Raw genomic sequence first — 24,900 nt, forward strand, 5'->3', positions numbered from 1 at the left:
GAGCGCTTAACTAGATTGCACTCTAATAAGTTTGTGAGAAAGGGGGGGGAGACAGAATATGAAGAGGTACACCACTCTATGATTCAGGAACACTGTTAGCAAGGCGGAGAGCAAAAAGTCACTGATGAGCCAAAGTCCAAAGGCTGGGCCCACTCTTAGGGTGGGCAGAGCACAAATGCTCCCAAGATCACACAGTTACACTAGGCTTAGAAAGTCTTGCAGAGGGTTCAAGAAGAGTTTAGAGAGGCTTAGAAAAGTTTAGCCAAGGTGTCCCAGGCTAACCCAGGTTCGAAAGCCGGGGGCTAAATCTTCCCCGTGCAGTCGGTAGCAAGGGAAGCCAGGCGGGACACGGTACCTTAAGTGGGAAGGATCCTCCAGCGGTGGCAGTTGTTCCTGGTAGTGGGTGCAAGCTGCGTCTTCGTCGAGGGGAAGAGAAGATCTCGACTTGGAGGAAAGATGAAGGTCGTTGCACTACCAGGGAAGAAACCAGCCGCTGAGTTTTCTGGTTAAAGGTGGTACCTTGGTTTCGCGGTCGTGGTAAAACGTGGTATCCCGGTTGCCGGGGTGCTTGGCACGGGCAAGGCGGCCACGAGGTACGTCAGGAAAGCGAAAAGACGGTGAAACTGGATATCCCCACCAGTCAAAGGAAGAAGACTCTCCGGCGGGAGATCTCCTCTGTCGTTGGGAAAAGTGGTGAGGCAGTCCAGCAGGGCTCCACCGGTGGTGGTGTTGTGGCAGGTCGGCTCAGCTTCTCCCTTGTCGGATTCTTAGGTCCTGTGGCGACTTCTGAAGTTCCAGTCCCCAAAGCCCTGCTTTTTTGCAGCAAACCCCCATTCACTCAGCCTAGCTGTCACTCAAACATGCTAAGTGGTGAGCCGGCCGGCTCACCACTTGGGCCAATCAGGATGGAGTGCGACATGAGTTGCCTAGGCAACTCAGTCCAGGGTGCCTAAATTCCCCTCCACCCCTCCTAAGTACCCCAGACATAGTGGCACCGCTTTGGAGGGCTTCTGTGGAGAAGCCCGCCAAAAAGTGGAACAAAGGGCTCAACTTGGGTTGGAGTCACAGAAGAGAACACAAACGCCATTGTAGAATCAAGTTTTGGCGAAAAATACCAACCGGAGAATTAATATTAATTAAAGAAACCGGCGGTATGTTCGAGGCTACCGTAAATAATTAAATAAAGATAGTAGCCTAAAACAATGGGAAATCCCATTGGAAAATATTCGCGGTTGAATATAAAAAGTAGTATCCACTGCCACCAGCCAAAACTCGATCAGGGGGGACGGAGACGTGCCCCCTCGACTAACAGACTCTGGGGCAATCGAATTGCCCCAGCCAGTACGTCCACAATATGATGGTTTGTACTGGTTCTGTTCAGAATTTAAGACTAGTAAAGTCAATGCTGACTTTACATGCCCTGGGAGACAGTAGTCAGTCCCAGGGTATGGAGTCTATACTGGGGGGTCACTATCACACCCCTGTGTCACTGCACTGAGGGTGCTGTGTAACACATCACAAAAACACATGAAGCCCTATGGAGTAAAAGGCCCCATAGCCCATTAAACACATCTAGATTCAAAGAAACACACTCAAATCATGTCCAAGAGTGAGGGTAAAAGAGTCTCACTCTTGGCAGGAGAAAAAAATAAACCCCAAAAATCCAGCAAAGCTGCTGGGGGACTCACTAGGTTAGGAAATTCAGCCTAAACAGAGAATTCTCCCTAACATGTAGTATCCCAGTAGAGGCATGATATTTCACGGTGACCGACTTGAAAAATGTATTTTTCTCAATCCCGTTCCATAAAGACTGCCAAGATCTTACATCATTTACATTCTGTCAGACTAAGTTGAAAAGCACACGTTTGCCCCAAGGGTATTGCGAGTCTCCATCGATTTTCAACAGAGTCCTGCACATGGACCTAAGCAATATTGATTTGCCTAGTGTTGTGCTGTAATACGTAGATGATATTTTAGTCTGCAGCACGTAAGAAGAAAAGTGTAGACGGGACTCGATTCAGCTAATGATTATTCTAGCAGAGAAAGGATCAAGGTAGATGAGGAGAAATTGCAGTATTGCCAAGAAGAGGTGTTGTACATAGGGCAGTTAATCTCACACAAAGGAAAGAAGGTTACACCTAAAAGAGCTCAGGCAATTTTGAAAACAGCAAAACCACACACGATAAAGCAAATGCAACAGTTTTTAGGACTGTGTAATTATGTTAAAGCATGGGTGTTTGAGTATAGTTCTTGTTGCAAGCCCAGAAAAAGGAAAAGCAGAATCAGGAAAAAATTCAATGGACTGAGGAAATGGAGGAGGGGTTCGATGAATTAAAAAAGGCAATATGCTCAGCGCCAGTTTTGGGAATCCCCAATTATTCTGAGGAGTTCTTTTTATTCTCGCACACAAATGGAATAGTCATGAGAGCAGTGCTCACACAAAGAATTACGTTGGGGTACAAGCCCCTGGCATATTACAATGGGATTTTGTACCCAGTAATGAGATGTCACTTCTGTTGCAAACAATCGTTGCCAGCTGCCGTGTTCACTATTGAGAAGTCTGCAACCAAAGCAATGGGGTGTTCTATGATGTTATTTGTCGAGCATGCTTTGTTTGCTGTTTTGGAGAAACCTAAAGGTACATTGACATCTCAAAGAGCCTCTGCTTATGAGCTAGTAATATCGAATCCAGCGATCAAAATAGTCAGGTGTAAAATGGTAAACGCTTTGAAACACATTGTGTATAGGCGCTGTATAAATAAACAATCATATCATAAACCCTGCCATGTTTGTTGCGGAACCACTTGCAGAGGGTGAACAAGTCCAGGATTGTTCGAATTATGAGGAATTCTATGATATTACAAAGAGTGAAAGAAAATGCTCTCGCAGCAGGAGGGATTCTCTTTATTGATGGTTCTTTGAGAATCGATGAAACTGATGGAGAAAGGCATTCAGGTGCGGCTGTAGTGAAGCATAAGGCTAATGGGGAGTTTGAGGTAATGGTGAGTGCAAGACTACCGTCTCACTTTTCAGCACAGGCTGCAGAATTGATGGCGCCGATTGTCACGCTCGAGAAACACGCAGACCAGGAAGTAACAGTGTAGAGTGCCTACGTGACATCAACCGTGCTTGCAGGATAAGCACGCTGAAAAAGGAGGGGCTACCTCCGAGCAGACGGCTGTCATGATCACTGCTTCCAAGGAGCCAGGATCAGCCCAACGTCCTTGGAAGCAGGCCCCTAACCCTGATCCTAGGCACCAGCCGGTCCCCACAGGGACCTTTTGGACCTTGTCCTGGCGCCGGTGGCACCAGGCTCATCAGAAGCCTCGGTCCCGGCACTGGAAGCACCGGGCTCATCATGGGTGTGAAGGTGCTTGGGTGGACTTACCTGCGGCAGACCATGCTGCTGACTTGCCAGACTCTTAAAAGTCCTCTGTGAACTGGGACTACTTTTCTTACCTGGGTGGGGCAGCACAACTCCACTGGAACTCTTCTGGAAGCAGGAACTCTTTTCTGACCTAGGCGGGGCCGTGGAAGGAGACGCCTCATCACTCCAAGGCTATTTAAACCACACCCGATTGATGAAACGTGCTTCGCGTTATTCTGCATCTGCAGCAGAACGCTCACCGAGTCTGCTCCAGCTTTTCTTCTTTGGATCCTGAACCTGCAAGAATTATACTCACCATTCCGGTATCCGAGCAACATCAGCACCTGCAAAAGATAAGAAACCACAGGTTAGCAGAATGAACTTTCACACGCAGTATTTGCTTACCTGATCCATCGGCAGCGGCCGTGTCTCACGCTGCTCCTTCGCCTGCAAAGACAAACAGCATTATTTTACTTACCGGCACGCCGTGCATTCCGGATTCTTCACGCCGCATCTGCACCTGCAAAGATAAACAGCATTGTTCTACTTACTGGCACGCAGTGCATTCCGGATTCTTCACGCCGCATCTTCACCTGCAAAGACAATAGCAGTGTCACACTTACCGGCACGTGGCGAATTCCGGATTTCTTCATTCTGCATCGTCTCCTGCAAAGACAAAGAAAGAGACAGTAAGAACGCTGCCATACTTACGCAACTCCAGGCGCTTCAGTGCCACGCATAAAAGACTATAAAGACTAAAGGTGTCCAGAAACTTACCGGTCGTGCAGTCAACGACGGTACCCATCCTCTGAAGTCAAGAGGCCCACGTTTCACCAGTGAAGGAACTGGCAACGGCACCCTGCACTAGACGCAGATGGAGAGCCCAGCATTCACCTATCTAAGGTGAGCACGTGGACCTGGGAGGGGGGTTCAACAGACAAGCTGGGAGGAGAGAGACAGGGACATTCAGCAACCCAGACCTTTAATCCCCATATTATTTCACCTGCAGAAACCTCACCCTTCGAGTTCGACACACAGTGCGGAGAGGGTCGACCCCAGGAGCCAACCGAATCCTGCACATCACGTTTCGTGTTACAGACACCTTCCTGCCAAGACCCGCGCCTCCGTGGGAATCAGGTGAGCGTTACAGAACGCGAAGCCGACCATTAAACTCCTACCCAGGCGCAATGGAAACTTCAGATACTGATCAACTAGCCCAGTTGCTTGGGGAATTAAGAGCAGAAGTACATGCAGCTCGCCAGGAAACGAGCTCTCTAAGAAGAGAACTGATAATTTCTAAGGAGCGAACAGAGGACCTTGCTAGGCAGTTGTTACAAACGCAGGCAGGACAGACACCTTTGCCCGTTCCAGGAGGAAGTTACCCTTCTGCCTCAGCTTCAAATCCAGTGCAAATCAATCTGCCCGGTAATGTGCCCTTGGCTCCGCCCGAACGCTTTGCTGGTGATCCAAAGAAATTCGCAGTGTTCATCAACCAGTGCCGCCTGCACTTCTTATGTCGACCAGCTGCATTCCCAACTGACCAGGCCAAGGTGGCTTTCGTGCTTTCTTATCTCAGTGGCAGCGCTGCAGATTGGTCGATCCCTTTAGTCGCCCAAGATGATCCGGTTTTACACGATTTTCAAGCCTTCCAGGCCAGCATGGAGAAACTGTTCGCAAGACATGCACAAGGGCAGGCCTTGGACAATGAACTTCTCTCATTACGACAGGGTAACCAAGACCTCTTGACTTATATAGCCTCTTTCAATAGACTCATAGTGGAAACACAATGGCCCGAGGACAAGAGAATTACGCTTTTCTACAGAGGTCTGCGTGGAGAGCTCAAGGATGTGCTAGCGCAGGTTGTGAATCCTCCACAAGAATGTTCAGACTATATTGACTTAGTTGTCCAACTAGACCATAGACTACAGAACAGGAAGGCAGATCGCTCCAGATTTGATACCCGAGTGTTTTCCAAACCACAGACCTCGAATAAGGGAGCTGACACTGCGGAACCCATGCAAATAGGGGGCATGAGAGGACCTTTAACCCAGAAAGAGCGGGAAAGAAGAAGGCAGCTGCAACTATGCCTCTATTGCGGTAATTCAGGACACTTTCTTCGGGACTGTCCCGTGAAACCAGCTAAGAAGACTGTAGGAGCCGCGGATACCTGTACCACAAATCCTGAGCAGGGAAACGACCTCGCCCGACAAGAGTAGAGGTCCTCTTGCCGAGCGTTAAGATCTGTCCCGTGACCTCGCATTTCGTGATACCCATGGTCCTCATTAGTCCTGAACGTCCGGATCGTTTGCACGCAATTGAAGCTTACATTGACAGTGGAGCAATCGGTAACTATGTGGACCGTGAAATGGTGTCAAGGATGAATCTACCCCTTGTCCCTAAGGCAGTAAAAGACGTCATCACTACTGTGGATGGCACGGAGATAGCCTCCGGACCAGTAACGTATGCCACCCAAGAAGTGACGCTGTTGAGTCATAATGGACACCGGGAGAGAATAGTGTTCGATGTAATCAAGGCCCCTCAGTTCCAGATCATTCTGGGAATCCCTTGGTTGGAGAAGCACAATCCTCAGATTGATTGGCGAGCAAAGACGGTTCAGTTTCCAGAGTGTTCTACCACTTGTTATCCTCGACCTGATGTTTCACTGGCGGCGATCTCTTCTGAGGAGATTCTCAAATTACCTCCTGAATACCAGGAGTTCCAAGACGTCTTCCAGAAGGATCAAGCTAACACCCTACCCCCTCATAGGTCTTACGACTGTCAAATAGATCTGATACCTGGAACAACTCCTCCTTGCAGCAGGATCTATGCCCTCACCGAGCCAGAGAACCTTCACCTCAGACAGTACCTGGACCAATACCTAGCTAACGGGTTTATCCGTCCTTCCAAAGCTCCAGCTTCATCGGCTTTGTTCTTCGTTCCGAAAAAGGAAGGAGACCTTAGAACTTGCATAGATTACCGCGCCCTGAATCAGATCACTGTTAAAAACAGATACCCGTTACCTTTGATCCCTGAACTCCTGGACCAAGTCAAAGATGCCCGTATATACACAAAGCTGGATCTCAGAGGAGCCTACCACTTGGTAAGGATCAAAGAGGGCGATGAATGGAAAACGGCCTTTCGCACCAAGTACGGGCTATTCGAATATCAAGTGATGCCCTTTGGACTGTGTAATGCTCCTGCTGCTTTCCAATATTTTATGAACGATGTCCTTAGGGAACTCATTGACGTGTGTGTAGTTGTCTACATTGACGACATCCTCGTCTATTCATCATCGAAAGAAGAACATCAGAGACATGTTAAAAAGGTTCTCGAGAGATTGCGTCAACATAGTCTTTTTGCTAAGCTTGAGAAATGCGTCTTCAACGCAACAGAAGTCGAGTTCCTGGGATTCATATTGTCACCTAACGGAGTCCATATGGATTCAAAGAAGGTTGATGCAATTATCAAGTGGCCATCACCAACCTCTGTAAAAGGAGTTCAAAGCATGTTAGGATTCGCTAACTTTTACCGCAGATTCATTCCTGAATTTTCCCGGATAGTCCAGCCCATCACCGCTCTGTTGAAAAAGAACAAACGTTTTGAGTGGTCTTCTGAAGCGGAACAAGCTTTTCAAGACTTAAAAGCTAAATTCATTTCTGCACCTGTTTTAAAACATCCTCACCCAGAACTACCTTACATCATGGAAACGGATGCTTCTAGTCTTGCTATGGGAGCAGTGTTATCACAAAGAGATTCGGTCACAAACCAACTACATCCGGTTGCCTTTTGGTCCCGCAAGTTTTCGCCTCCTGAGATCAACTATTCAATTACAGACAAGGAACTTTTGGCCATCAGATCGGCCTTTAAAGCCTGGCGGCATTATCTTCTAGGAGCCAGACACACAGTCACCGTAATGACTGACCACCGCAATTTACAATACCTAAAGACAGCCAAAGCTCAGTCTTCCAGACAACTTCGTTGGGCTCTGTTTTTAGCAGAATTTGACTTTATAATTACTTATCGACCAGGCAGTAAGAACGGAAAAGCGGATGCCCTCTCCCGGATGGGAGTAGATGAACATTTGATCAATCCAGATCCAATACCCATAATCCCAGAACAAAGGATTTTGGGTTTGGTCAGCACTCAATCTTTTGAAGACATCAAGACCACGGTGAAATCGCTCCAAACTCCGACCGATTTGCAGGACTGGCAATTAAAGGGAAAAGATTTCTCAGTAGATCAAGACCTACCATATTTCCGAGGACGATTGCACTTGCCCTGTGAGAAACTACAAAAACAAGTAATCTCCGGTTATCATGATTCTCTAATGGAGGGGCACCCTGGCATTACCAAAACCATGGAAAAGATCAAAAGACATTTCTGGTGGCCATCATGGAAAAGGGATATTAGAGACTTTGTAATCTCCTGCGGTGTGTGTGCCCAGAATAAAAGTCAAAAGCAAAGACCAGCCGGCCTATTACAGCCACTTGACATCCCTCCCTGTCCATGGCATACCCTGTCCATGGATTTTATCACGGACTTACCTCCATGCTTGGGATATACTACCATCTTAGTAGTTGTGGATCTATTCTCGAAAATGGCTCACTTCATACCCTTGAAGGGTCTGCCTTCAGCCTCAGTATTGGCCCGGGAATTCTTGGCAAACATTGTTCGCTTACACGGTTTTCCTTCGGTTTTAGTCTCCGATAGGGGAAGTCAATTCATCTCCCACTTCTGGCGCAGTTGCTGTCGTCTAGCCCAAGTTGATGTAAGACTTTCGACCAGTCACCATCCCCAAACTGACGGACAAACCGAAAGGACAAACCAGACACTAGAACAATATCTACGCTGCATGCTCCAACAAACAGAAAACCCCTGGAAGGACATTCTTTGGATCGCTGAATACGCGTACAACAATTCGACTCATTCTGGAACTGGGAAGACTCCCTTTTTCTTGTTATACGGACACCATCCTAGAACCTCCCACCTGGATCCTCCCCAAGAAATTGAAGCACCTGCTGTGGATCACTTGCATTCGGAGATCACCTGTGCTTTTAAGGAAGCCACTGCCCATCTGCAAAGAGCTAAAGCTCAATTCAAAAAGGCAGCCGATCGGCACCGTAAAGAGGCCCCTCACTACGCTGTAGGAGATCAAGTCTGGTTATCCACTAAGCACCTGCCTTTAAAAGGACCCCGCACTTTCATCCCGAGATACCTTGGACCCTACCTCATATCTGCCATAATTAATCCGGTGGCTGCCAAATTGGAATTACCTACGCATATGAAAATACATCCAGTATTCCATGTCTCCTTATTAAAACCAGTACAACCAGAAACCCGATTGACCGAACTCCCGGAACCCGTTTTGGTAGACGGAGAACTCGAATTTGAAGTGAAGAAGATCTTAGACTCCAAAATTTCCAGGTCTAAATTATACTATCTGGTTGATTGGAAAGGATACGGTCCCCAGGAAAGGTCTTGGGAACCCTCAGAACACGTCCACGCACCTCGTCTGGTCAAGAGATTCCATCTGAATCACCCCGACAAGCCAAAGTCCCCGGAGAAGACACACTTGGGAGGGGCCTTGAGGGGGGATACTGTCATGATCACTGCTTCCAAGGAGCCAGGATCAGCCCAACGTCCTTGGAAGCAGGCCCCTAACCCTGATCCTAGGCACCAGCCGGTCCCCACAGGGACCTTTTGGACCTTGTCCTGGCGCCGGTGGCACCAGGCTCATCAGAAGCCTCGGTCCCGGCACTGGAAGCGCCGGGCTCATCATGGGTGTGAAGGTGCTTGGGTGGACTTACCTGCGGCAGACCATGCTGCTGACTTGCCAGACTCTTAAAAGTCCTCTGTGAACTGGGACTACTTTTCTTACCTGGGTGGGGCAGCACAACTCCACTGGAACTCTTCTGGAAGCAGGAACTCTTTTCTGACCTAGGCGGGGCCGTGGAAGGAGACGCCTCATCACTCCAAGGCTATTTAAACCACACCCGATTGATGAAACGTGCTTCGCGTTATTCTGCATCTGCAGCAGAACGCTCACCGAGTCTGCTCCAGCTTTTCTTCTTTGGATCCTGAACCTGCAAGAATTATACTCACCATTCCGGTATCCGAGCAACATCAGCACCTGCAAAAGATAAGAAACCACAGGTTAGCAGAATGAACTTTCACACGCAGTATTTGCTTACCTGATCCATCGGCAGCGGCCGTGTCTCACGCTGCTCCTTCGCCTGCAAAGACAAACAGCATTATTTTACTTACCGGCACGCCGTGCATTCCGGATTCTTCACGCCGCATCTGCACCTGCAAAGATAAACAGCATTGTTCTACTTACTGGCACGCAGTGCATTCCGGATTCTTCACGCCGCATCTTCACCTGCAAAGACAATAGCAGTGTCACACTTACCGGCACGTGGCGAATTCCGGATTTCTTCATTCTGCATCGTCTCCTGCAAAGACAAAGAAAGAGACAGTAAGAGCGCTGCCATACTTACGCAACTCCAGGCGCTTCAGTGCCACGCATAAAAGACTATAAAGACTAAAGGTGTCCAGAAACTTACCGGTCGTGCAGTCAACGACGGTACCCATCCTCTGAAGTCAAGAGGCCCACGTTTCACCAGTGAAGGAACTGGCAACGGCACCCTGCACTAGACGCAGATGGAGAGCCCAGCATTCACCTATCTAAGGTGAGCACGTGGACCTGGGAGGGGGGTTCAACAGACAAGCTGGGAGGAGAGAGACAGGGACATTCAGCAACCCAGACCTTTAATCCCCATATTATTTCACCTGCAGAAACCTCACCCTTCGAGTCCGACACACAGTGCGGAGAGGGTCGACCCCAGGAGCCAACCGAATCCTGCACATCACGTTTCGTGTTACAGACACCTTCCTGCCAAGACCCGCGCCTCCGTGGGAATCAGGTGAGCGTTACAACGGCACTCCGGTGCAAAACGCTGCTCTATTGGACATGCTCATTAAAGCACTACAACTCCCTGTAGCCACCGCAATAGTTAAGTGTGCAGCGCACACTAAGAGAACAGACTATTTCACGCAGAAACCAAGCAGCAGACGAAGAGGCGAAAAGGGTTGCATATTCATCTGATATAATGAGTTTTGATACGCCTGATGTGAAAGAAAAAAATTGTAGTGATGATGATTGTGAATGAAGGTTTTAATCACTTATCGAAAACGCAACTCATGGAGGTTCAGGGTGAAGCCCCAGAGGAAGAGATACACCTGTGGACATGGAGGGGGTGTTTCTTATCCCCCAACGAGGTACTTTGGCGACAAGACAGCATTGGTAAACCAGTGATTCCTGTAGCCTTATTAAGGGTGGCGTTAGAACAGCTACACTACCCTGCGCATGTCACTAGAGAAAGCATTGCAGCAACCATTGCAGGGAACTGGTTTGTGCCGAACCTGTTAGAACACATTGCTTTTTATGTAGTAAATTGCATCGTATGTCAAAAGTGTATTGCTGGGCACACACTCTAACAGTTAGAGGCGTTATCCCTCGACAGAATGGTCCATTTCAGCATTTACATATTGACTATGTTGATATGCTGCAAGTCTGTAGTTGTTATAGGTATATGATAGTGGGGTGTGCCCCTTCTCTAGGTGGACTGAGGCAGGTCCATGCACACACCCTGACGCCACTTGCGCTGCAATGTTTTTAGTCCGAGAAGTATTTTCTAGATGGGGAATATGTGAGGTGCCGAGATCAGATAATGACTCCCATTTTGTAAATGAAGTATGCAAGCAAATTAGTTTATTGCTCAATATAAAACATACATTTTCTTATGCTCATCACCCGCAAGCGAATGGAATAAATATGAGAGACTCAACTGTCTACTCAAGAAAAGGATAGCCAAATAAAAGTTAACACTGAAAAAGGGGTGGCTGTATTGCTTGACCCTTGCATTATATGCACGGAGGAATCAGCCTGGCTCAGACCACCACCTCACACCCCACAAACTAGTTAAAGGGAGGCGAATGAGAATGCCTCCAACTCCTCCATCGAGGACTAGGAGTGATGCCCAGACAACTGCAGAATTATTAGGAACTGACTTACGTGATTACCTAACATGTACGATGGCTAATACTCTGTCATTTCAGATCAAGTCAAGCGGACGGGGTGTTGAGCTCACAACACAGATGAAGACCATTCCGCGACCCGAGTTCAAGAACTCCTTATACCAAAGGTCTTTCCAGGTGACCAGGTATTTATTCGAAAATTCACAAGGAAGTGGCATGAGCCTAGATTTGGCAGCCCTTTTATTGTGGAAAACGTCACACTGTTCACAGTAAAGGTTATCGGGAGGCGAGCTTGGATTCACCAAGGTGACGTGAAAGTCTACACAGCAGAGACCCCCGCAACCCCAGCCCATTCGGAAGCAAGTCAAGAAGTAGTAGTTCAGCACGTGCAGACTAGATCGATGATGAGGAAGAAGGACGCAGAGACTATCCAATAGGTAGACAGAGTACTTTGGTCTGTGGCTTCGTTGAAAGCACTCTTGTAAAATACTTGGTAGGAGTGCAAACCAGCAATTGCTCGAGTCACAGAAGTTTGGTGACATTGGACTGTGGCTTTCCTGGAAAACACTCTTTGTATCTGCTGCAGCAAGGAGTGCGAAAGTTATTGTTCTTAAGCCACAGGAGTGTATTGACATTAAACTTTGGATTGCAAAGGAAAAAGCAAAGAAATGCCAGATCTGGATTTTATGTTCGACGATTGGAAAAAGAGGGCAGTTCCCTGACTCTTTCCAAACGGAGTTCCTTTTTGGATGGTCATATGGTACTCACTGATGTCGACGTACACAGATTACTTCTTGCTGTCTTCATCTTTATACTCAGAGCTTACCCGGCTCTTGTTGACCGTCGTGTTGATGTGCGCACTTTCATCCAAGATCCTAAGAATGGCCCAGCGATTAGCCATCTTCTGGCAGAAATTCTAGACCAGGTCAGACAATTACCTGAACATCTCTTTGAACGAACGCATGGTCCAGTCGAGTGATGACATTCACAATTTACTGGCCTTGATCTTTTATTATTTGCTTGAAGCACATGCTTATCTTTTTTGGCCTAAGGATTACACGTTTGTGTTCATTCGGAACCCCATAAATCGTCCTGCAATCAGCCAGCTACTTGTGGAACTTGTGGAGCAGATCCAGCAGTTTCAGAGTATTTCATGAGAATGCCTGAATAAAAAGAGTTTTTCTCTCCTTAAAGATAACTGCAGGCAAATCATGTGGTCCATAAACCACCTAGCTATTCCAGAAACTGATCAAAGATGGTGACGAATGGAGCATAATGTACTGGTGTATGCCATATGCTTGCTCAATGTTTATCATTGTTTTTCTGATCTTGATAATACGTGCTGTGTATGTTATGGATCCAAAGAAGGGAAGAGTTCCTTTAATTCTTCCCACTCCAGTTGCTAATGGAGAGCTAGACATTGTAAGAAAACCTAGGCCCTATGTGATTGTCCCCACACCAGTAATGCATTTGAAAGCACCTAGTTGTGACACAAATGGGTCTGAACTTCCTTTTGGGTGGAGGTCAGCTTTGCAAGTTTTTCCATGATCTTTGGATGCCTCCATATTATGCAACAAAGAGACCTAAGAGACATGCAATGGAGGATGATTGATTGATTGATATTTTATTTCTATCGCGCTCGTACACAAGTGTTTCAGAGCATGACAAGGCAAGGGAGAGGAACAGGGGAGAACAAAACAGCGATCTTACTAGGCCCAGTGACATTGAGAACGCGCAAGTGCATGGGAGAGTGGGAGGGGAAAAGTGCATGGAAGGGGGAGAGGTGGAAAGTGCGAAGCAGAGGAGAAACAGATAAATACCAATAAATAAATAATAAAGGCAACAAACAGTGGTAATGCAGCCAGCAATTTGCAAGTGCTAGGTTTAAGGCAGCAGACAGGGTAGGTCCGATAAGTGCAGGAAGAAAAAGGGGGGGGGGCTGTATGGGTACAGATACAGACCCCAGTGCAAGGGGTGCCCCGGAGGCAGTGCGGGAGGGTGACAGGATGAGCCGGTACCTGGGCCCAAAAGACAGAGGGTGGCCAGGTGCACGGTGCCAAGAGAGAACAGATCAGCAGGGGAGAGGGGGAGCAAATGCAGAAGAAAAGAGGAAGGTCTTGAGGTGCTTCCGGAACCAGAGATGGTTCTCCTCAAGTTTTAGAGTGGCAGGGAGGCTGTTCCAGAGGGAGGCCCCAGCCGAAGACAGATCTACCCCCAGCTTGTTTCTTAGAAAAACAACTGACCCTGAGTGAGATGGAGGTAGAGGAGCGAAGAGCTCGAGAGGGGAGGTATTTGCGGAGGGATAGCTGAATGTATTTTGGATCCAGGCCCCAGAAAGCCTTGTGGACAATGCAGAGGGTTTTGAATTTAATCGTTGCATCCACTGGGAGCCAGTGAAGAGATTTCAGAGCTGGAGATATACGATCCAAGGCTTGAGGCCAAGGACAAGTCTTGCAGTCCTGTTCTGGATTAGTTGCAGAGGGCGGAGAGTAGAGGCAGGTAGATTTAGAAAGAGGCTGTTACAATAGTCCAAGCTAGAGAGAACCAGAGCTTGAGATACCATGAGCTTCTGGGGTAAGGAGAGGAAAGGCAGAGTACCTCTGAGCAGGTGCAGTCAGAAATTTGACTTTTTAGAGACCTCAGATGTGGACGGAGAAAGAAAGGGTGGAGTCAAAGATGACCCCGAGGTTCTTAGCCTCGCAGGTGGGGGTAGGAGCAGGGCCAAGAGAGGCCGGCCAGAGAGTGAGGGGAAAGGATGGTGAAGGAATGCTGATGAGGAGGCTCTCCATCTTGCTGGCATTCAGACAAAGATCATTGGCGGCACACCAATCTTGAATGGCAGTTAGGCAATCAGAGATGAGAGAGGGAGAGGAGGTGGCAGATGGCAGCCTGAAAATGAGTTGAGTGTCATCAGCGTAGCACTGGAAATTTGAGCAGAAAATGGCAATGCAGTGGGCGAGAGTTGGCAGGTATTGGTTGAAAAGCCAGGGCGAGATTATGAATTAAATAATTATTTAGACAGTACGGCACATTTGCTGTATTTAAGTGCACTTGGGAGGGGTCAGTACTAGCTCAGTGGGAATTAAGTACCTTTCTCTTGGGGGTAAGACTATTTCTGTGGTACTCTAATTCAAAGCAAATAGATTCTACGGTTGCCACTGTAGGAGCTTTGGCCTTGAGGCTTAACATTGTAAAATACACATTTCCAACTTTTATCAGTTGGTCCTGATCCCAATTCTAACACCATATGTGGTAGGTCGGAAGGACTACTAAGTCAGGAGAATGGCTCCCTTCATCTGTGGTTCGATTACTTGTCTCTCAGCCACTTTTCAATAGAGGATCTTTAGTGATCACTTATCAATTCATACAGACTCCTTTTTCTTCTCTTGTATTTTAATAAGGATTGAACCTTCTCTTCTTCACTAATCTATTTAGTTCACAACCTTCTAGGTTATTGACTAGTGCATAGTCCTTGTTTCTCTTACCCTGGGTCTATTTCTACACAGTGAAACAATCTCAGGTTTCTTGGATCTGGTCTGTTCTTTTAGTTCTCTTGGGCCCCTTTTTGGATTGATCATATATTGAGGCCTTCCCAAAATATTAATTCCCTTCTCTTGATATTGCCGTTACAATAGTCCTCTTTTTACTAAAACGAGTATGAGGACTCCAATAATGATTCTCTCATTCACTATTAGGTTCTCTCTCTTTTGGCTGTGACAAGTATGAGCAATCCAACAATGATTCTCATCCACTCTTGTTAGGTTCTCTTTCTCTCGACTGTGATGAGTATGAGCTTTCCAATACTCGTTATCTCTTGCCCCCCCATCCCCGGTCTCCCATTATCCCCATTACCTTCAGTTTGTAGGATTAACTTCACTGGGTTTCTTGTTTGGTGAAGATTGGCTTCCTTTCTTCTCAGTCAGGTGACTCATTTTCCTTTGTCCGTTTCTTCTTCCTTCCTTCGTTAGTTCATCCTGGATGGCACTCTGGTATGTCTGCTACCGGTGTGTATCGAATGGTCTTGGCATTGTTATCTGGACTCCTGGTCCACCATGGACCTCCTGTGGTCACGCCACCAGTCTGTCTTTCTTATCCTTTGCTTTGGAACCACGTACATCTCGCTTTAGTTAGTTTAGCGTCCTTGGTACCGGCGGTAGCACACCTAATACCACTCGGTTCCTCACAGCTGTAGGACGCTACATGTCTCGTCTCTGCTGCTGCTCTCTGTAGCCAACATGTGACTGTGTTTGAAGTTCACAGGCTGTGTTCATTTCCCTGGGGTCTTACCCATTTGGTATTGACATAGCCGTGGGGCTTCCACTGCATAAGAATCTGTTCCTTTTTCTCTCTCTCTGGTGAATTCTTTTCTCCTCCATGCATCGTCTTCTTCGTCATCCCAGTGGAATGGGAGTTCTCAAAGAGATTTTCCATCGTAGGTTTGCAATAACACAGCCTTTTCTGCACAGATTTTATTACCATGAAGTCTCAAAGGAGGTACTTTGGCAGGTTTCTTTTGGGAAAGGGAGGCCTTGTCCTTCAAGGGGGAGTCTCTCCCTGTGAGGTCCCACTTGACTCTATCCCGAGGGAGGGTATTGCGAAGCAGGCTTACCTCCCCAACCTCATAAGGGGGAGGGGACTCCCCTGAGGGAGAAGGGACGAATTCCCATAATTCGTTACAAGATCCTTCTTCGAGTTGAAACTGTTACAGGGAATGGCGTTGATATGGGAAGGATCAAGTACATTTTTTTTTAGAATTCTGACCATTTGTGCACACCACTGCCCCTGAAGTGAATAAACCCATCATGTTTTCAGGCCAACCACTAAATATGTAAATATGTGGGTCCATTGATTGCAACTTTTTCTCAAGAATATTCATGCTGGATAACCTGACCTGTTTGTAGCCATTGAGAACTGGAGCGGTACACCTGTGATTTACTTTGTAAAAATATCATATCTGAGGTCCTCTTTAGAGCCAGGTAATATTTGTGAAGTCAAAGTCTGCCAAAGAATACTCCGAATGCAGAATGGTAAATAGATAAACACAAACATTCATTTTCCTACTACAAAATGTGGATGAGAAACTAATCGAGAACTTATATGAACATGCAATTTAAATTCAAAAGTTTAGTTCAAAAGACTGAATTAATCTTAAACTATAGACATATTGGGAATGTGATATTATTGCAGTTGAAACGTACACAAAAATAACATGATCCAACTTTCTCACCTGGCATACATGATCTGCAAAGCGGTCAATATGTGAGATAGTGCCTGCTGTTTGGAAAGGTTCCCATCCAAGGAAAGAAGAATCTTGGCAAGAGATGGGCGATTGGGCTTAGAACTGTTCCCTCCGCTGATTTTATTACTGGTGGCAGTGGAGTCTGCATCTGAGGGAACACCTACAATGGAAAAAGGAAAGCAATAGCAAAACGGCTATTTTGGTAAATTGGGCATAAATTCATATCCAGCTAAAAAACAAATTAACTCATTTTACTCATTTTATGTACCACACAGCAGTATTTCTAGATCACAGTTTCAAAATTGGAATAACTGATTCCAATATATTTTATTATGGTGTCTCTGAATTCCTCCAACAATTTGCTGCTTAATTCAGAATCAGGGCTGTGCTGGCTTTCATGCAGGTTCCTTTCTGCTACCTCTACATGGTTGTAAAGGCTACAGCAATTGTGATAAGACATTGATGACCGACCATGCTAGAATATGGTAGTTTCCTCAACCATTTCCTCTATGTCAGTCGACATAATACCAACTTAAATTACATAAAAAGACTTCACAAGCAGTATTGAAAGGTCATTGCCTTCTCTTAGCCAATCAACAGGTGTCACAACAGAAATTTGTATATGAGTGCTTGTTCACTTGTGTCTATTTACGCCCTTCATCACACCAAACTGTGCAAGGAATAAAGTTCCTTTTTGTGTATTGTGTGACCCCACTAACATTTCCGCTGGTATGATCTGTTAATCGTAGCAAGGCTTAATCCAAAGTGTGTCAGACTGCAATTGATTGTTTTATGGACTGGTTCGAGAGCTGTTAGGAATTCATCTTTGTTATGCAAATTTTCTTCCATTGACATCAATGGAATTCCCAGCCATTTGGAATGGTTTGAACCTATATTGACTTTTTAAGGGAAGTAAAATCTCTTTCCTCGACTCATTCATTCTGGGGGCACTGGTCAGCCTTTACAGTTAGCAGTGCAAGAGGACAGTCGTGATTTCTGTGTTTTGAATAGATCAACTTACAGTGTAGTGTTGCAGTGGTACTTTCAACCCCTTTTCTACGTTTCTAGCAACACCTTTGTTACCTTTTGATGAGCCAAGGACAGGCTGGCGACAGTGAACCTTGTTTTGTACATACCACCTTATTTGAGCTCTAAGGCAATTTCCAGTACCATATAATCAAAAAAGCCTAGTCATGCGGGTTAAGTTCTTTGACCCTCTTGTTCTTTCGCCCTATTACTACCTCCTCAGGCCTGGAATAAGGTAGGCACTTTCGCAAGATCCTGCTTCGATTCCTGGGCAAATGGTTGTGCGTGTGTGTGAGAGAGAATTGGCAGAAATGGGGGTTAGGGTTGTCTAATCCAAATGAACATTGATGCCAGAAAATGTCTTTTGCTGGACAGATGTAGGGTTTAAGACTGTCAAGGATTGGCCAGGCTTTACCTTTTCAATGAGTTGGGGCAGCCACAGCCCAAATTTGAGAGAAAACCAGGAGCCCTGTATCCGTTTCTTATATTGTGCACTGGAGCTAAGTCCCAGGAGAAGAGCAGCTAGAGCGGAGGACCGAGAAGAACAGCTGCAATGGACAACCAGCATTGCCAAATCCATCTCCCTGTGTAGTCCTTATTCGCTGGCTGCTATCCTAGAAGGTCCTTGCAGGAAGCTTTCAGCCATCAGAAGTGCTGCTGGACCATTCTGTGGTAGTCCAGCCTCGGCAAAGTCCTCACTGCTGGACCATTCGCCATCCTGAGCAAGGGGGTCGGGAGACTGCAGCTTATCCTCTTGAGGCCCAGTATAATCTTATCTGCTGTGTTGCTTCTCTGCAGAAAAATGGTCCTGCAGGGCTGGTTTATTCATCTCTGCAGCCGCCCCCTGACGGGAGACCTCTTCACTGCTACGCCAATGCTAAATAAAAGGAGCTCACGAGTGAATGTGAAAAGTGAAGAACAAATTACTTCCCTCTCAGTAATGTTCTTTCTGATGCATGTTCCTCCCACGGATTCCTCATCTATGATAATCCTATCCCAGCGCAGCTGTTCTCCAGAAACGTTCCAGAAACTTCGCCATACAAAGGAAGAACCAGGCGGGCCTGAGAGTTGTGTTGGACCTTTGCACCTTTAACCTTCCTTTGTAAAATCTGTGAATAGAAGCACAGACACTGCTGGGAGGCTGGGAGTAGGGGAAGGAGGTATAGGTAGGCAATAGCCCGTGGACACTACCGAGGATCCAGGGGTCCGCGAACCTTGTACGCCCACATTGGGAGTGAAGGGCAAGCCTGCCCCCCACCATAGATACGTGGACCCGTAGGGTCGTCATGCCTTTTTTCCATCTGAGGCTGCATTGGAGGAGGGGGCTGAAAAAGCCCTTGTTCTTAGTGTTAGGGAGAATTCTCAAAAATGTGCTAATTCCCTCCAACTTAGAGACCCCCAGCAACTTTGCTGAATTTTGAGGACTTGATTTTTTTACCCTGGAGAGAGTGAGACTTTTTTCCCCACGCTCATGTATTTTAACGCGATTTCTGACCTTTGTGTTTCTTGTGGTTATGGAGCCTGACAAACTCCATAGGCATCATCTTTTACATTGTGTCACACAGCACTGTCAGTGCAGTGGCACAGGGAAGTCTGTTAGATGTTCCCGAAGGTTAAATACCTTCTCTGGGATAAACTACTGTTTCCCAGAGCAGTAAAGTGAAATTGACTTTACTTACATTTGTAACTTTCTAGGCCCAGCACACACTATCTTACAATAGGGTGCTGGAGGGGTTACCTAGTATCCCCTTTGTCTAGCTTCTCATGTAACATTTGTTATGTTACCCTTTTCTCACTGAATGGCTGGTAGCAGTGGTTTCATTTCAAATACCATCATGTGCATTTACTGCGGGCTGCGTTCGTAGCCAGAGTGAAGCACCCAAGGGTGCCATTATAGTCAAAATGGCCCGGTCTTTTTTTGCCATTTTTTTGTGGAAAGGTCCTTCTTGAGATTTACTCTGAGCGCCAAACCAGATTTGGTCCCTTTGTTTGTTTTGCCTTTGGCAGGATTCACAAGTGAAGCACGCCTCTGGCTCCGGGGTATCTGGGGTAGGCAGGAAGTGAGGGAGATGCCCGAAACTCCCTGTGCTTCGTCTCCTAAGAGACCCAAATCCACTCTGTAGTGATTGGATGGGTGACTGTCTGGCAAGGACAGGCACCCTGCTGGGTGACTGAAAGCTAGGCTGGAATGAAAGGGAGAGAACTGTATAAAAGGCAAGTATTTTGGCTTGGAAGGCAGAGTCGACCACTGGACGAAGGAACCGAAGAAGAACTGGAAGAGGATGCCTGCTGCAACTCCTGGACCATTGGTTTGCCCGGGGAAGCCCTGCTGCAGTGCCGAAACCCCAGGTTCGCATAGACGGATGCCCCTGCAAGGACGACTTCTCCCCTTGAGTTGGTGGGACCAATCAACTCCAAAGTAAGCCACGTGGACATCCATCTCGGAGCTGGTTGAATTTCCACAGAGTTGCTGCTGGAAACTGTAGAGCCAAGGAGAGGAACACCAGTTTGTGTGTGTTGCTGTTAAGTTGTCCAAGAGCTTCAGGAAGATCCTCTGGACTCCCAGGATGCAGGACTGACCGAACCTGAGCCCCCTCAACAGAGTGCGGGACCCCAGAAACAAGGAAAGTCCCATCTTGTAAGCCAGGAACGATGTTGTTGCTATTTGCAGGTAGAAGCAAGGAGCTGAAAAACTGAACAATCACTGAAAGTGAAGTTGTCCGGTTGCAAGTTTTGACCATCCCAGTGCAGTGCAGGAGTCCCCAGACGTCCTCCCTCTTGTCCCCACGACTGAGGCCCAGGGACAGTGAGATCTGCAGAGCTGCACAGGAACAGGAGTCATCTGTTGCATCTTTTCTTCATTTCAAAGGTACTGTACAAAGTCTGTGAGAACCTACCTCTTGCTGTAAAGTTGCTTGCATCTTCTACTACTCACAAGTCTAACGGCCTGTGGCCCTACATTTGATTCTTCTTTTCTTCAAAGACTTCTAAAACATTGCACAAAGACTTTTCCAATTACCTTCCAGAAGTGTTTCATCCTATACAAGACTTTTGCCCATTGACTTTGGCCTAGGCTGTTATACTGAATGACTCTGCTGTGGGGATGCACATGTATTTTCCTGCTTAAGAATATTTGTGGTCTCTTGTTGTTCTAATAACCTTTTCCTTTTACCCACTGATAACAGTATTCTAAATGCAAACAGTAAGATTTTAATGTCTCCAGCACCATAGCTATTGAAGTCACCTGAGTGTGTAGGTTGTGTCTGTCGGCCATCCCAAAAGGGTCTTTACTGATTTAGAAACTAAGAGTGTACAGTACTGAAGTGTATTTGTGTGTTACTAGTATATTCCTCCCTTCTGAAGGAGGCTTATTGTAACTGACTGAAAAATTAATAATTGTTTATTCAAGAAACCTTGTGTAAGAGTTTATTTGAATACTTGTTACTGTGAATCTCTGTATAACTCCCTACAGCTCACATTGACCCTTCTTGAGATAAGCCTGGCTGCTGAACACGCTACCAAAACTGTGTAGTGCAAGCTTATACCAAAGGTTGGGTTTCCTATACCTTTAGTCAGAGTTGTTTGTAGTGTTCCCAGAGGGAACTGCATACAAAGTTTGCCTAACACGCGGCCTTGTGTTGCTTGCGCCAATGTTGACTGGGGGACCTGTCCGGTTGCCTGGACCGTCGTTCCTGGAATCCCCAGAAACCACTTCAGGACCTACCCTTGTCTGAACACCGGTGCATCTGGCTCTATGTCTTAAGAGTGGCTTTAGAGAGGATGGATAAGGATTTGACAGTCTGGAAACTGCTTTTCTTCTTATCCAGTTCCTCATCCGAAGTGGAATGGAACAGGTCGCCACCCTCAAAGAGAAGTTCTAGTATGCGCTACTCTACGTCCGGGTTGAACTTGGTCACCCGGAGCCAGGCAACCCATCTCATGTCCGTTGTGATGCAAATGGCACGGCCTGAGGTGTCAATGTGCGCCACTGTGGACTCCATTATGTCTTGCGCTACAATTTTGGCCTCCGCCAGTCCGGCCTTGAAGCGTGCCTGACTCAGCACCGGAAGTTCCGTAACGAAGTCATCGAATTCCCACCAAAGTCGCTGGTTGACTGCAGCAAGCATAGCATCTGTATTCGACTGACGAAGATGAAGGGAAGCATTGGGAGTACATTTTCTTCCCATATGCTCCAAGGATCTTCTCCTCCTTACCCAGGAGTGCAGAGGCTAAGGTAGCTGAAGACGATTGTGGCTTGGAAAAGATCAAAGCTGCAGCGATCACCAAGGAGTGTGACTGAGGGTATGTAGACAGCAAGAGGGGGTCGCCCGCCATCTGCCTGAATTTGGCGTTGGGGCGCCTGTTGGTAGGCTGCACCAAATGGAGTTTAAGCCATCCCTTTTTGGCGAGTGTCACCACGTCTTATCATCGGAATCCCTGTTCTAGCTGTGGGGCCCAGAGTGAGGACCTCCGCCAAGACCCCCGCCTCAGGTTGGTCAACCTCGGGCTGAGGAAGTCCCAAGTATTCGGTCAGTCCGGGGAGCCACTCATGGAAGGCCTTGGCCGAGGTAGGTGTGTCGGGATCCTCCTCCTCGTCTGTGTTCGCCAAAGTGTTCTGTTGGTCAGGTGCAGCTGGAGGAGTGCTGGGAGCCAGCGGCTGTGGTGTACGGACATGAGCTGTGGGGCTGCCAAGACCTTTGGAGGCGTGGGAGCCGGTGTGGTGGTAACTGGCAGGGGCAGCTGGGGCTGCATGGGAGTGTTACGCTCACCTGGTCTCTGCAGAGGCGTTGGGGCACGGTTGCAGCCCACCCAGGAATTTGATCACCCTGTTGGATCCCTCCCCCTGCAGACAGGCTGTGGGCGCTAACAATTGGTGACACTGCTCCTGTGCAGCTATGTGAAAACGTAAGTGTGCTGATCGGTGACTATGGTACCTCTCAAACTCTTCTACCCAAGGTGCAATTTCTGTGGGCATGTACCGGCCCATAAGGCTCACCTGTTAATTATTGATGGTGAGCTCTCTGTCCTGCTACTTCTGGCAGGGGCACTTGTCGATGGGATCTAGTTCCTTCACTGATCCCTGATGAGTAATAGTCCAGTCCAGCTGCACCTATTCTTCTCTTGGTTGGTAGTGTTTCTCAATGTTTCTTGTATTTTCCTCTTTCTGTTTTTTCCCCTTGTCGCTTTCTGTCTTGTATGCTTGCTCTCGATTTGTTGTTAATTCCTGAATAATGTTTTCTCTTCCCAATTGATGGAATTGCAGCTCAACAGGAACTGTGGAGGTGTGGAATGCGGCCGGGAGGAAGATAGATGGAACCGCAATGTTCGACAACAGGTGAGTGATGGTTTAAGGAAAAGCGTGAGATGCGGTGGGAGCACGACTTTAAACTTAATGTTTTTAATGTCTAACCTTGCCTTTTGCTTTTACTTGCAGGTGCTGTTGTTGTGGACGAAGCGTGTAATGCTGCGGTGCCAAGAAGGAGGTTTCAACGTTCTATAAGCCGAGAAGATGATCTTGGGTCCCCGGATGAAGAGCTCAGTGCTCCGGAAGGTTTGAAGGTAAGCTGCGGTGCCAAGATGAAGATGACGGTGTCACGGAAGATTAAAAGAAGACGCGCACAGGTGAGAGCAAATTCCCCAGATGGTAAGTATAGAAGCAGGCGGTGGTGAGCGTTATGCTGCATGGATGTGCAGAATAACGCGAAGCGTCTGCCTCGTGGATTGGAGCAGCTTATATAGCTGTGATCGTGGGTACGCCCACTAGGCCTGGCTTGCCTGCCACACCCTGCCACTCCTAGTGAGTCAGCACGTGCCAGGCAACCCAGTTACAGCAGCCCCACCCCAGAGTACACGTGGGGCTGCTTTAAGTGATGGAAGTTCCCACGTTAAATGCACCTTGCACCCAGAATGAGGTGCTATGCTTGTAATAAAAGCATTTTGTCCCGAATAAATGTTTTTGTTGACTGTTATTTATGCTCCAGGACTGTCTCCATCCAGGCCCCGTCTGTGTTCTTGGTCCGATGACCATGACAAGGAGCCAGAGGCGCCGGAACCACGGGCAGAGTGGCTGTGGGTGCCAGCGGTAGAACTGGAGCATCCTTGAGGATGACGCCCATCTGCGGAGACCTCATGAGGGTGAGAAACTTTTTTAAAAAAAACAGTCTTCACAGGCCGTTGGACCGCTTGGAGGCACGGGCATGGGCTGAGACCTGGGCGCACTCTGCCATATTATCTGCGGGGTGTACCTGCCCTGCAATGAAGACGGGTATGCCGCAGCCCACGTGCCCGATGAAGACCAGTCCCACCTGGAAACTCGTTCATCTACCTGGTCCCCAAAGGGGGATGTGTCGGACGAGCCGCCATTTTATCTGGGCCGGCGGCCATCTTGTCAGGCTGCATGCCACATCACTCTTGCCGGTGGAGGTTGAGGCCTACACTGCACCTCAGGACGGGGCCTGGTAGGCGGATTGCCCTCGGCCGAGTCGCTGGTAGTACTGCGTACAGGCGCCCCCCCCCAGACATTTGTCCAGTACTAGGGCATAGCCCCTCGGGTGTAGATCAGGTAATAGAACCTTGCGGTCCCTCAGTGCAGTCACCGGTAGGATCTCGCGACCCCTTGGCCTGGCGGCCGATAGCTGTGGGAGCCTCGGTACCTGGCCTGGTACAAGAACCTGAGAGGTCCCTCCCGCTTGTGCGCTTACTGGCAAAGGAGTCACCTTTGGGGGGTGCTGATGAACAGTGCCCCTACCTTGGGCCTGGACTTGTGCTTCACAAATTCCTTTAAATCCTCTGGAGGCGACCTTCCAAAGAGCTCCGTCCACCAAGCTAGGCTGTTCTTCAGAGCCTGTGGTGTCAGTGCGTCGCACGTGGTACAGCCCTCCCAGCCATGGTCAGGGCGAAGGCAATCTAGGCAGAGAGTGTGGGGGTCGGATGTAGGAAAAAGCCCTCGCAGGCTGGAGACCTGCTCAAGCCCTATGATGTCGACATGCGCTGGGGAGGAGTGTGGCGCCGGAGGACAGAGATTTCTGATTAAAGACGAGAAAGAAGACGACAAAAAAACACTTCTCTGGGGAAGAGCGCATGGAATTACTAGGCCGGAGGCCTAACCCAGAAGTGCTGGTGAAAGCAGTCCGTTCCCATCGACACGGAAAACAGGACTGGGGAGTGGCACTGGTGGGCGGAGTCAAGGCCGTGCCCATCTAAGTTTAAAGGGAAAGATGTTTTTTCTGGT

The 24,900-nt window shown here is 47.8% G+C and overlaps 1 protein-coding gene across 4 annotated transcripts in view; it reads right to left on the minus strand.

The window, feature by feature from the left end:
• HERC2 (HECT and RLD domain containing E3 ubiquitin protein ligase 2) overlaps positions 1 to 24,900 on the minus strand; it is a 2,956,340-nt gene that overhangs the window by 937,947 nt on the left and 1,993,493 nt on the right. For all 4 annotated transcript variants that reach the window (XM_069636605.1, XM_069636607.1, XM_069636603.1 and 1 more), the window contains exon 66: positions 16,632 to 16,803. In XM_069636605.1, coding sequence (XP_069492706.1) covers positions 16,632 to 16,803 — 172 coding nt within the window. The remainder of the gene's footprint in view (positions 1 to 16,631; positions 16,804 to 24,900) is intronic.

This window comes from Ambystoma mexicanum, chromosome 7p, assembly GCF_040938575.1.
Source record: "Ambystoma mexicanum isolate Mex_15411 chromosome 7p, UKY_AmexF1_1, whole genome shotgun sequence".
Taxonomy (NCBI): Eukaryota; Metazoa; Chordata; class Amphibia; order Caudata; family Ambystomatidae; genus Ambystoma; species Ambystoma mexicanum.